This window comes from Gekko japonicus, unplaced genomic scaffold (assembly GCF_001447785.1).
Source record: "Gekko japonicus isolate JY-2015 unplaced genomic scaffold, Gekko_japonicus_V1.1 scaffold1404, whole genome shotgun sequence".
In the NCBI taxonomy this organism is placed as follows: Eukaryota; Metazoa; Chordata; class Lepidosauria; order Squamata; family Gekkonidae; genus Gekko; species Gekko japonicus.
Window position 1 is genome coordinate 483806 of NW_015174882.1, and position 13387 is coordinate 497192.

General features: G+C 46.1%; 1 protein-coding gene across 1 annotated transcript in view; it reads right to left on the reverse strand.

Moving 5' to 3' along the window:
• LOC107121892 (acidic mammalian chitinase-like) overlaps positions 1-9958 on the reverse strand; it is a 13068-nt gene extending 3110 nt beyond the window's left edge. The window contains exons 1-8 of the mRNA XM_015424902.1: positions 9729-9958; positions 7375-7431; positions 6056-6221; positions 5125-5243; positions 4740-4863; positions 4454-4636; positions 1475-1591; positions 1049-1184 (exon numbers count right to left, since the gene is read on the reverse strand). Coding sequence (XP_015280388.1) covers positions 1049-1184; positions 1475-1591; positions 4454-4636; positions 4740-4863; positions 5125-5243; positions 6056-6221; positions 7375-7431; positions 9729-9958 — 1132 coding nt within the window. The remainder of the gene's footprint in view (positions 1-1048; positions 1185-1474; positions 1592-4453; positions 4637-4739; positions 4864-5124; positions 5244-6055; positions 6222-7374; positions 7432-9728) is intronic.
• Positions 9959-13387: the final 3429 nt, after the last annotated feature.

The following is a 13387-nucleotide window of genomic DNA, read 5'->3' on the forward strand; positions in this document are numbered from 1 at the left end:
GTTCAGCAGTGGAATCGGCTGCCTAGGGAGGTGGTGAACTCCCCCTCACTGGCAGTCTTCAAGCAATGGCTCAATGAACACTTGTCAGAGATGTTTTAGGCTGATCCTCCACCACTTAGCAGGGAGCTAGACTAGATAGCCTGTATGGCCCATTCCAACTCAACGAGTCTAAGTATCCACAACTTCTTTAGAAGCATGTGCCTCTTCTCATGGCTTAGAATGTTCACCACTACCACATATGGTGTCCAAATTCCTCTGGTGCATAAAGTGTGAATCCTAACCCAAGTGAGGTCAAAATTGCATGGCTTTCAAATGGTTTGGAGCAGCTTGCCTTTGTGCACCATTACCCTCCCTCTTGGTCCTTTAAAGGGCTTTTTTGTTTTTCAGTTCTACCATGCTATAGCATTAAAGTGCTGGTCAGATGGGAAAGGGAATAGGAGGGGAAAGTTGACTACCAGACCACCCTTCCGAAATCTCTGTCATATCTGCAGTTTTGTGCAGGCATCAGCAAGAAAAGGGGGAGGAGCAAGGTTGAGGGCTGAAGCAGCAAAGAGCAGAAATGACTATTCTTATCATGTGAAGATGAAGAGGAAGGGAACATAGAGGCCAAAAGGGTCTTTGCCCCATCTCATCCTTGTGATGCTCAACAAGTGTCCTGGTGTGGTAGATGTATATAGGGCAAATGATGCCTTGGCACAATATTGAGGGCAGCAATACTAGGGACATGCCCCAGCTGCAGTCCAAAGACATCAGTCATGTCAATGTGCCTGAAACAGGACCTTTAAATAACTAATGATAATGAGTCTTCATTTTTGAGAATGTCAGTAATTAAGTCAAAAGGCGCATTATCCTTCTGTTCTTGAACAAGAAAATCAGTGTCACCATACCTAAGTAGGAACACTTCACTGATTCTCCTGCTGACATCAGCTGCAATCCTAAAGACACTTTCCTGGGAGTTAGCTTCATTGGATAACATGATATTAACTTCTGAGTAGACCTTTCTTGGGGTTTCTTCCCATAGATTCCCATCTAATTTATATCATCTTACCATTGGTTTCAAGAAGTCTCTTCAGCTCATTTATGAGAGGATATTTTCCTTCATTGCAGAAAGTGCCCAGAAAGTCATCCAGATCAATGGCCCAAACCATGGCACCTCCAAAATTGTTCTCTTTCAGGTACTTGACCTAGCCAAAAATCATAAAGCTATTTAATTTTTTAAAAATCTTCTACATCTTTCTTTTCAGGCATGTCTGTTGCTAAAACCATTTGTTTTATGAAGAGTAATGAGTAACATTTGTGCTAAATAGTATTTCAGCTCAAGCACACACACACACACATACACACACACAACCAGAAGGAATTATTTTGCTGTCCCAGTATCTGTGCAAATGTAGCCTTTGATCAAATGCATAGTCTGATATTCAAACTCAAACATATCCTAATACTGTTAACATGGACGATATAACAATCTTACTTTATATTTGTAGCTGCAAACATTGTCATATCCGACCCATTCATTTCCACTGTAGGTATATGGGACTTTCTGGTCATCAATCCATTCTTGTGTGGCAGTCTTTAAGAATGTGCAAACCTGTGAAACAGATAAAAAGGGAGTTCCTTCCACAATTCTTGGCCTCCATTAAGTCTGCTTCATGCTTATTCAACTGCCTAAAACCAACAATTCTTGAACAAACTTTTGGTTAAATGTGTATTATTCATCTCTTATCCTTCCAGACCTCTAAAGTCATATGGTTTCAAAAGTGACCTGACATTCTCAGGAGAACAAACTTGGAGAGCAAAGGAGTACCAAAGATTAGGAGAGCAAGGATTCGGTGATACACATTAAATATATACTTTTATAAAAGGGTGAAAACTAAAATGCTAGTCAAAGCCACAGGAACTTAATATACTTTGTCTGAAATCTGGGACATTGTAGGATGTAGTAGTGACCTCCCAGGGGGCAGTGGCATGTCAAATCTCCCATCCATGAAGAAACATTGGGATCAGTTGCAGCTACAGTAGCATTAAATACATACAGTCCCTTGTCGTATACACTGGGCTAGAAGGTGCCTGAAGAACCCTTATTTGAGAATTCACTCCTACCTTTCTCACACTCCTTCTCCTCTACAGCTCGGTCTCTACAGCCTCTGTTTCCATCCCTCCTTCCCTTCTCCTCCTCAGCCCCTTTTCCTGTCCCTGTTATTCCCACTGTCTCAGTTCTCAGCCAAGCCCCTCCCAGGCTCCCTTCTCTTGTCTTGCCAGGGTGCACCAGCTAGGGCTGCCAACTTGAGTATAGAAAATTCCTGGGGAATTGGAGCCCGGGGATGGCAGGGTTAGGGGAGGGGAAGGATTTCAGTGGGCTATCTTGCCTTAGAGTCAACCCTCCAAAGCAGCCATTTTCCCCTGGGAAACCAATCTCTGTGGTCTGGAGATCAGTTGTAATTCCAGATCTCGAGGTAGAGTTGCCAAGCAGGGGACTTTGGGGGGCGTTACTGGAGGGGATGGGGAGTCCCCAACGCTATGATATCACACAGAAGTGACATCATCACATTGGGGAGCTGTGGCCCCTGCCTCTCCCCAGCAGCATTAAAAGACTTCCTTTAAAAGCTGCTGGGGAGGGGGGAGGCTGTGCACACCTGCATTCCAAGTCCTGAATTTGGGGTTTAGAGTGCAGGCATGCAGACCCCACCTCTCTCCAGCAGTGTTTAAAGACTTCCTTTAAACGCTGCTGGGGAGAGGTGGGGGGGAGGCCACGTGTGCCTGCATTCCAAGTCTCGAATGTGGGTCTTAGAGTGTAGGTGTGCAGCCCCTGCCTCTTCTCATCAGTGTTTAAAGAATGTCTTTAAACACTGTTGGGAAGAAGTGAGTGGGAGGCTGGGTGGTTGCTCTTGGGGGTGGAGCTTGCCTCCATGTGCCAGCTGGCGGGCAGCAGGAAGAAGCCCCCCAAAACCGGGAAACCCCTGTGGAACGGGGGGGGGGTGTCTGGCAACCTTGTCTCCAAGCCCCACCTAGCAGTTGGAAACACTAGAACCAGCACCCTGTTAGAAGTGAAGGACTTTGTGCTGTCTCTTAGCCTCAGATTTCAGAGGGGGACTACAGAGAGTCAGAGAGATAGATAGGCCAGGACCCTGATCACCCTTCCCTTTCTACTGCTCTGATGCTATCCCTTTGATGTGTAGATTGCTACTCTCAGGGAATCTTATTTCCTTCTGGCCTGACACCTTCTCTACATACTAAGCTATTCTTCTCCATTTTGGCACCATGAGGGCAGGACATGCCTCCTGCATCTCTATCATCCTAACTAGTTAGACTAGATTAGAATACTGTCTCTACTCTATCCTGTCTAGAATGGAGTTCCTTACAATAAAGGACTCATATTAGCTTTTGCAAAGATAAAGAGGCTCCATGCATACCTTCGTTTCTTGTCGGCACACACAAACCAGATAGAGTCTGATAGAACCAGATAGATACCAGCAGACACACCCCTGTTCCTGCGAACCAGCTGGTGGGCCGGACTGATGGCAGTGATGCATCCCACAATTCACTAGCTTCATCTGGATGCCTTCACTCTCCTGCATCCCCCCCCCATCCCAGGTAAAACTGCAAAGGGGCTGGCTTTCACACGGTCCCACCAGGACTGCTACATGTTGCAAGAAATATTTTGAAGATGCTCCCACTACTCTTGTATAGTGAGCCCAAATCTTAGCTAAAGAGAATGCACACACTTTCGAATTGAGGAAGATCTGATGCACTGTATCTAGGGTTGCCAAATGGGGGCGGGGGGCGGGGAACCCCCCGCTTTGGAGGCCCAATTTCCGCCGTGGCGGAATCAGGCCCCGGGGGGAACTCCGCCTCCCAAAGCTGCGTCACCAGAGGTGACGCAGCCACGTTGCTGACGCTGGGGGCGTGGCTGAGCTCATCGGGGGAAAACCATATGATTTTCCCCCCCGACGAGCTCGGCCACGCCTCCAACGTCAGCAACGTCACATGTCACTTCTGGTGACGTGGCGGCGGCGCGTGCGTGCATACGGACCTTCACCCGGACTCGTCGGAACCTCCCCCGCCGGTAAGTTTGCCAGACTTGGCAACCCTAACTGTACCTATGGGTAAACAATTCTTAGAAATGATAAATAATTGATCCGGCTGCTCCAAGTGCTAACATGAGCATCATAACTATTCAGTAAAGACTGATTGCATAGGGCCTCCCAACACCACAGCACAACATTGGAGATTGTATAGCACTATAATAGCACCCAGAACAATCCACATGTTCAGATGCTTCCATCAAATATTCCTTTGAAAAAATGAACTTTTGCCAACAAACAGAATGGCAGGAAAAGAGAGAGAAGAGAACAGAACTTTGACAAGGCATTGTGGCCAGGTAAGTCGCTACAGTAATCTGCATTTTTTGTGTGTGTATGTGTTAAGGGCTTTTGCCTAACAAATGCCTTACCTCATAGTAGGCCCAGAAGCCTGCCTCACGGGTATAAGGCCCAGCCGAACCAGCCCCAGAGGCAGGAGCACCAACAGAGGTATCTGAGGAAGTAAGCCTGAAGGTGCGCCCATAGGTGGGGAATCCCATAAGAAGTTTCTCAGCTGGGACGCCATTGTCTCTCCAGTATTTCATAGCAAAATCCTGAGGAAGTATGAGTTAGTAAAAAAGATTAGTGACCACCTCATTCACCAGCCCCATGAAAAATACAGAAATTCTCTTTATAGGATCAGGATGATTTCCTTACACAGTTGAAATACTTGAAATCACCCTGGTCTTTTGATCCCACATACAAGGGGCTGTTGTGTCCTGTGACAGTATCCCAGCCTCCGTGGAAGTCATATGTCATTACACTGATGAAATCTAGAACTCTGTCATAAATGAGGGAAAAAAACAAAACGTATGAGTTCATATAGATAAATGACACAGATCTTGAAAAATCCAACAGTAACCTACAGTTACACCCAAGGTATCTATCAGTGTCACTGGTACTTCTCTGCAAAATGGGGGTGGTAAATGATTATTTGGCAGCAGTTTTGTAGCCAATTTGCATGATAAAGATATAATTGATGATGCATGAAAGAATCAACTTCAGTTCCAAAAACTCCACAGTTGAGCTCCATTCAACATACTTTCCTATCTCAGCAATTTCATATCCTGCATCAATAGTTCCTTTGCCAGCAGATACAGCTGCTGTGATCAAAAGCCTCTTCCCTTGACATTTATTGTTTTCAAAAGCAGCAAGCATTTCCTGTGGAGAAATATAGAGAGCCATTTCAAATGTATGTCTTGTTTCTGAGCATCTTCTACATACACATTTATGTAGTAGCTTACTTCAGTGCTAATTATGGATTCCCAATAACACACTGATACTATTCTTTCAAGTATAAATTTTATTAGTCTTTAAGGTGCCACTGGACTGGATTTGCCAAACACCAGGGTTGATCAGCAACAGATTGTCCAAATTTTCTGGCCATGAACAATCTATAAGAAGTGATAGAGTCTGGACCTCAAGGCATGTGGCAATTGCAGGGGTCTCTCTTCATGGTCCTGCTGATTGCCCCCAGTTCACATGTCTTAGCTCAAGGCTGCACTTTGAATTTCTAAAAGGATATCACTGTAATGTCTGTATTCCTTCTTTTGTACTGTTGCTTTTATTTTAACTGTTGCTGTTCTTTGGAGACACTATTTCTTGCCATACAGTTCCTGGATGGTAGTGCTCACACCTAGCCTTTTTATGTTTAAGGCAGCAAACACAAGAAATAGGGCAGCCAGTTCCAGATTGTTAAATTCCTGAAGATTTAAGGATGGAGCCTGGTGAGGACAGGGTTTGGGGAGGGATCTCAGCCAGGCATAATACCATAGAATCCACCCTCCGAAACAACCATTTTCTCTAGGGAACTGATCTCTGTAGTTCAGAGATTCCAGAAGATCTCCAGGCCCCACCTGAAGGCTGGCAATCCTACTAGGGCAGGATGGTTTTGAAGATCTTTTTAGGAGCTATTCTTTGCTGCACTGGTTAAGCACAGACAATCCGCTCTTTCTATCGTACTGGCTTCTCACCTGAATCAGGATAGTGAAGCGATGCTTGTCTTCAGGAGGGCTGCCTCTGGATCCTGGGTATTCAAAGTCCAGGTCAATCCCATCAAACCCATATAGACAGAGGTATTCAATCACTGAATCAGTGAAGATTTTACGATTGGCAGCTGAGGAAACCATTTCAGTGAACCTAGAATAAGGAAATCCTTAGACAATCTCCCACATGCCCTAGCATATTGTTATACTGCCTTTATATGAGACCTATGCACCATTTGTATCAAACATCCCCAACATCAAGGCTGTATGTATTCTGTGATTACATGAGCAATAACAGGTCATGGGCTTACTCAAGATGCAGAGAAGCCACTTTCTTTCCATGAACAGCTCCCATGAAGATGGGGCAATGGTGAAATGTGGAAGGGGGTAATTGTACAGGTCTTTCTTACAGAGTCCACATGCACCCTTCCCAACAGGATGCTGACTCAGGATCTGTGAAATCAGCTTCTGCTTGCATCATTTAGATATTATTCCTGCCACATGGCAACTACTCATGGATAAGCATCTCCTCTGCTGCTTGGGTATTGTGTAAAGGGCAGTCAAGAAAGGTGGGACAATGCCTTGTCTCAGAAGTCAGAAGTAGGGCTAAGCAAGATTTCCAGTGACTGGGGAGGAGGAAAGTTCTGTGCCCTGCACAGTACCCCCTGGCTAGCAGAATAAATTATGCAAAGGACACAAATGCATGCAAGTCTATTCACTCTGCATAAATTACACACGTCCCAGAAATCAGCATTTATGGTTCCATGCTTAGAATGTTGGACTAGGACTGGGGAGACCTGGGTTAAATCCTTACTTTCCATGAAAACTACAGGGTGACCCTGGGTCAGTAATTCTCAGCCTGACCTATCTCACAGGGCAGATGTACGGATAAAATGGAGGAGGGGAGAACAACCTATGGTACCCTGAGCTCCTTGGAGGAAGGAAAAAATGCACTAAAGAAAGAAATTTCTTGGCACAACACTGGGTTAGCTTGGCACAACATTGACATTTGTTTTTACATAGCCTTGCCTGTACACAATGTCCACTGTCATTATTTCAGTTGGCCCAACTCCTCCTTTCTCAGTTGACTGTAAACCAAAGGCCTTCTCATCAGAAGTGCTATCGCACTACCATCACATCCAAAGCACTATTAAACAGTAACCTCAGGTCTTTTCATCATGTTCATGACCATGACTGGCGCCTAGATCTTCTGACTACTCCCAATTCAGAAACTCCACTGGAGCAAGATAACAGTCTGTGGCATCAAAGCTGTTAAACTGTTGTTAGGGCTGGCAGAGGATACTTACTTCTGAGTGCCAAAATTCCAGCCTCCAATAGCTAGTAGAGTCACAAGATTGGAGTTGCTGTAAGATATGAAGAAGAATAATATCAGTGTAGACATTTGTGCTTGCACCTCAGGATGCAATATCTGAAATATTGATTGGCAGAGAATCCCAAGCTTTTCTTTAGACTGCAGACACATTTGGAATCCTGGCAGAGGGTATGAGCACAAACACAAAATGGCTACCACAGGAATCAGAGCAACCACAACATTTCAGGGAGTAAACTTATATATAATGCTGATAGATGCTCTTCAGCATTTCAGACAGAAACTCTGTTTAATAGGATACCTTTTAAAATTAACATTGTTTAAACATACGTTGAGCAACAGTGTGAATGAGGGAGTGGCGAGAAGAGGCTTTTTAGAGTTCTTGAGGCTTTCAGTGTTTATTTTAAAGCTTGAAGGTTTAAAACTATTTTCTTACATACACACAAAATGGGGAGGGAAGGCAGCATAGTATAGTTTGACCTTGTCAGATCTCAGAAGCTAAGCAAGGTCTGAACTTGGAAGGGAGACCAACAAGAAAGATTCTTCAGAGGAAGGAAATGGCAGACTATGGCCCCGGTCACACCGGGAGGTTTTGAGCCGGAAGAGGGATGGATCGGGGGCGCAGCAAACGGGCGCGAGCACACCACAACATCTGGGAATCAGCTTGCACCCGTCCCTGATCCGTCCCTTCCGGCCTAAAACCCGCTGCAAAAAACCCCAAGTAAAAGGTAGCACCAACCTGGAACGGTGCAGCAAGTGCGGCCGTGAGATCGCCAGCGTGCCCGTCTGCAGGAGCAATAGAGGCTCCCGGCCGAACTGCACATGCGCACACATGCACAGTTCGGCTGCCTTGCTCTCCCTGCAGTGGCTTCCCCCTGGCATCTGATCATGCCGGGGAGCAACTGCGCGGCGGCTCAGGGGATCTATCTGATCCCGTCGCCGTGTGTCTCTTTTGGCGCGGCTTTAAAAAGCCGCACTTCAGCCGTTCTTTTTTCCCCTGTGTGGCAGGGGCCTATCTCTGTTTCTCCCTTGCCTTGAAAGCCCCTTGCTGGGGTTGCCATATGTCAGCTGTGATTTGATGGCACTTTACACACACACATCTTGAGCTAGCTAAGAAACCTGCCTCTAGCAGTATCTGTCTTCACTTTGCAGGAATCTTACACATTTATGCAAAAGGGGAAACAATGCTTGTCATGGCTTCCTCTTCACTTTAGGTGAACCCTTGTCTCATGAGGGCAGACATTTTCAGCCTGCACCATTCAGAGTTGTTAACTCTGGGTTGGGAAATTCCTGGAGATTTTGGGGCTGGAGCCTAGGGATGGCAGGGTTTGCAGAGGGGAGGGACCTCAATGGGGTATAATGCCATACAGTCTACCCTCCAATGCAGCCCTTTTCTCCAGGCAAACCGATCTCTGTAGTCTAGAGATCAGTTGTAATTCTGGAAGATCTCCAGGCCTCAGAATGGAGAATGATAACCCTAGCACTATTTCTTTTAACAACAACAGTTGGTGCTGAGTTATAAAAACATATTCAAATTAGAAAAATCTGATGACTTCAGTAGACATTCCAGTTAGATGTAGTAAACATTTTAGCTGTGTTGACCTATTGTGTTTAATCAGAAGGAAGTCCCAGTATGTTTTTAGAATATCTCTCTGCTACTTGTACAGGTAAATTACTTTACAAAAAGCCACTGTCAGCATTATATCATAAACATCAGAAACTCAAAAAGCCCGACTTGGGCCCACCCACTTTCTAAAAATGCTTGGAGGGTAGCAGGAACAGTTTCAGCTGGTGCCACGATGCCCTTAGGCTAGGGTTGCCAAGTGTTACTCACGATTTAGCGGGGAAAGTCCCGGAACTCCCCGGAGTCTTCTTGTGTGCGTCACCCGGAAGTGACGTGATCGCATTGGGCACGTTGGGGGCGGGGCCACAATCATTCGAGGGAAAACCATAGAGTTTCCCCTCAAATGATAGAGCATTCCCTCGCAACATGCCTGACGCGATGACGTCACCTCCGGGTGACGTCTTCACAATGGGCACGTTGCACACTTTGGGGATGGGGTTACCGGGGAACAGGCCTCTTGAGTGGGGGTTTCCCCGCCCCCCAGGGGGACCTGGCAACCCTACCTTAGGCACCACATTGGGGACCCTGATATATGGTAATGATCCCAGATCCCTTTAAAGGGATACATCCTTTAAGGAATGCTGAAACCACCATTTTAAAAAAAGCTCTATACTACAAGAAATGAACATTCATACAGACGTTTACACATATACCCTCTGAAACATATACCTTTTTGAAAACATTGAAGCATGGAATATACTGCTAACCTTTTCTTAAGTGCTTGAAACTCTGGGAAGAGCCTGTCTTCATCATTCCATTCATATGGTGCGATCTTATTTTGATTCATAGTGGCAAAGGCATAGATCAAATGAGTACAAAGATTTGGATCAATGTTGTTTGGAAAGAATTTGGCTGGTTCTGGCCTGTACTGAGACCAATTAGTGAAATAACATACCAGCTTGTAGGTTGAGCCTGGCAAGAAAAGGGAAGAAACCATCAATGGTAGAAATTGGAGAACTTTAAAAAAAATATTAGACATATTAGATGTAGAATGATCAATACACCAAATGCAATGGCAAGCTTTTAAATGCACTTCAGTAATTAATTGGGTTTCTTTCTTTTTGTTGACTGTTCTAACAACATTTCTAACTGATCTGTGCAGGACTGGGAGCAAGGCCTAGTGCGGCCTGGTCCCAGGAGAGACTAGCGTGGGAGTGGAAAGTAGACAGCCTACAATCCCCATAATGCTTAGAGAGGGTTATAGCCAATCAGTTTCCAGAGATTGTGTGAGGAGATTCTGACTTAAGCTAACTGTGAAAAACGGTGTTCTTCCGTTTCTCATCTGGGGTCTGGTCTCACAGAGGGGACAGGCTGGTCTGGTGAGAGGAAGATCCCTCACTGGGGACAGAGTGAGAACAGGTAGCGTAGTCTGGCTGTCAGAATCAGACCTTTGCCTGAGTCAATGGATCACTGTACTTGTCATTTTTGCTCTCTGATGTACATAGCTTTGCTTTGCTGAATTCTATTATAGTGGCATCTGCAGTTCCCTCCCTGCTTGTTCCCAGACTCCCAGTTCCCAGACTCCATGTAGCACCTGCTGGCAATGTATCAATCTATCTTCAAGGATCCTCCTCTAACATTCCTGAGGGGAGGAGTGATTGAGACATGTCTGTGTGAACGTTAGGGCTGCCAAATCGGGCCGGGGGGCAGGGAAACCCCGCTTTGGAGGCCCGATTTCCGCCGCAGCAGAATCGGTCCCCGGGGGGAACCCCACCCCTGCGTGCGCATCACCAGGAAGTGATGTGGGCACGCAGGGCATGCTGGGGCAGGGGAACCCCACCCCGGCGTGCGCGTCACTAGGAAGTGACATGAGCACGCAGGGCACGCTGCGAGGCGGGGCCACGGCCATACAAGGAAAAACTCTATGGTTTTCCCTTGTATGGATGTGGCCCCGCCCCCAGCGTGCCTGGCGTGCTTACGTCACATCTGCGTGACGTGCATGCGACGCGCGCGCAGAGGACGCCGGCCGGGAGCCCCCCGCTCCTGGCCGCACTTCGATTTGGCAACCCTAGTGGACGTAGATTAGCTGCGCTTGGTAACACTGTGTATGGTGCCTCCTCCATAAGGCCAGCGGAAGCTTTCACTTTTCAAACTTCTCATGGCCTTCAAGAAAGTCTCTACTGATAAACATTCTCACCATCTTAATTGTATTGTATTACGCTACCTACTTAATATGCAATGCTGACGTATGTATGAAGGCTGGACCAGAGGTCCTGTAGTTCCTTACTTTGTAATACCTTTCAGTTCTGGCAAAGAGTTTCAACTTGAAAGCAACTTTTCTGACTTTCCAAATAAAGCCTGCTTAAAAGGACTTATTGTGTCTGAGAGTTACTGTGCAAGCTGACACTGGCAGGCTGTGGGCCTTGAAGTAGTAACTAGTCAAGTGAACTAGATAGTTGCGTTAGGATTGTGTCTATTTTGCCTTTTAAACACTGTTATATCTTTTAAAGCACCTTGTCTTGTTTTCCTTGCCCCAGTACTGTGTTAATAAACCATTTTGTTTAATTGTTATCTGCCTGGTCATCACCCCTATGTTCTCTGCTTAAAAAGGGGCATTTTTGGATGGGCTTGGGAGGGTACTCTGGGCCTTCTCAAGGGACCCGAAGTCCAGAGTGGTGGCGGCGGAAGGTGGCGACCCCCTGGGGTCATGACAGTTTGTTACTGCATTTCACAGCTGAGGATTTAAAATAGTTACACAAGGCTAAATAGAAACATATACAATAGTTCCACATTGTCCAAATTGGCCATTACTTTGTCCTCAATGAACTATACATCTGACCTGCTTTTATTCAGAATGCTTCATTGAACATACTATGACATTGACATGGCTAACCCAGACAATATCCATCATCCCTGTGCAGCTCAAAAAGATGGGGAAAGCAAAACCTGTCAACTAGTGATAGGACAGAATGGAATCTAAGCAGTGTGCTTTCATAAACTATTGAGATTATTGCCCTCATAGCCATGAATATCATAAAAGTTTCTAAAGACAAAGGCAAATCAAAAGGAAGGTTTTCCAAAATTACCTCAAAAATGTATCATTTTGAGCTATGAGTCTACCTAGTTAGATAAGAGACCAAATGCTACAAGTCGTCTCACAAAGAATCATGTAGCAGGTCTTTTCTCAAACAGTAAGTAGCAAGCACTCTCCCACAATTTGCATTGCAATAAATATGCATTCCCATCTGAACTGGTCAGGTGGCTACGGCAGAAGAAACTGAAACTGAATCCAGACAAGACCAAGGTCATGCTGGTTGGGAAGGCTGATGTTCTAGAGGGACTGAATCCACTTGGCCTAGATGGAGTGACACTGACCTTTTCAGAACAGCTTAGGGACTTGGGAGTGCTCACGAACCCTGCCTTGCTGTTTCAAAAACAGGTTGGCATTATGGTTGTCAAGTCCCCTCACCATACCGGAAGTGACATCATCACACTGGGGACATTGCATGGCAATGCTCTGGGTTTTGGTCAAAACTCTATGGTAAAACCAGCTTCAAACCACAGAGTTTTGCCCTCAAACCAGAGTGCTGCCGTGTGACATCCTTGACACGATGACGTCACTTCTGGGAGACATCACCCTGCAAGGCTGCTGTTTGGAGGTGGGGTTTCCTCCATTGACCAGCTGCCCAGCCTTGGGCAGAAGCTCCCAAAACTGGGGGAACTTCCACTGGACCTGGGGACTGGCAACCCTAGTTGGCATGGTGGCCTGGAGTGCTTCTGTCAATTGCATCAGATTTGCCAGGTCTCAGTACCAAGACTCAGCCAAACTGGCCATGCTGATCCATGCATCTGTAACCTCATAGCTGGATTACTGCAGTGTCTTTTATTCTTCATATAAGCTGCCCTGAGCCTGCCTCGGCGGGGAGGGTGGGGTACAAATTGAATGAATGAATAAATAAATGATAGGCTGCTCCTGAAACTAACTGCAACTGGTCCAGAACACGACAATCTTGACTACTGTAAGGCACTAGCTGCTGGGGCCATATTGTCCATTTTGAAACACCTATATTGACTACCAGGCTGTTTCTGAGTTTAATTCAAGGTACTGGCTATGATCTTTAAAGCCCTTCATGATCTGGCACCTACATATTTGAAGGACCATCTCCTTCCACATATCCCGGTGCACCAGCTATGGTAATCAGGCAGCTCTCTGTTGGCTGTCCCATCACTTAGGGTGGCCTGTCTGGCATCAGTGAGAGCCCAGGCCTTCTCTATCATGGCTACAGTTCTGTGGAAAGGCCTCCCTGCAGAGGTGAGGGGGTGCCCTATGTGGAGATCTTCAGGAAACACTGCTTATGCCTGCCTGTTTGCCTGGACTTTTGAGGGATTCTGAATTAGCAGGCTCCTTTTAAAGGGGTGGGGGGAG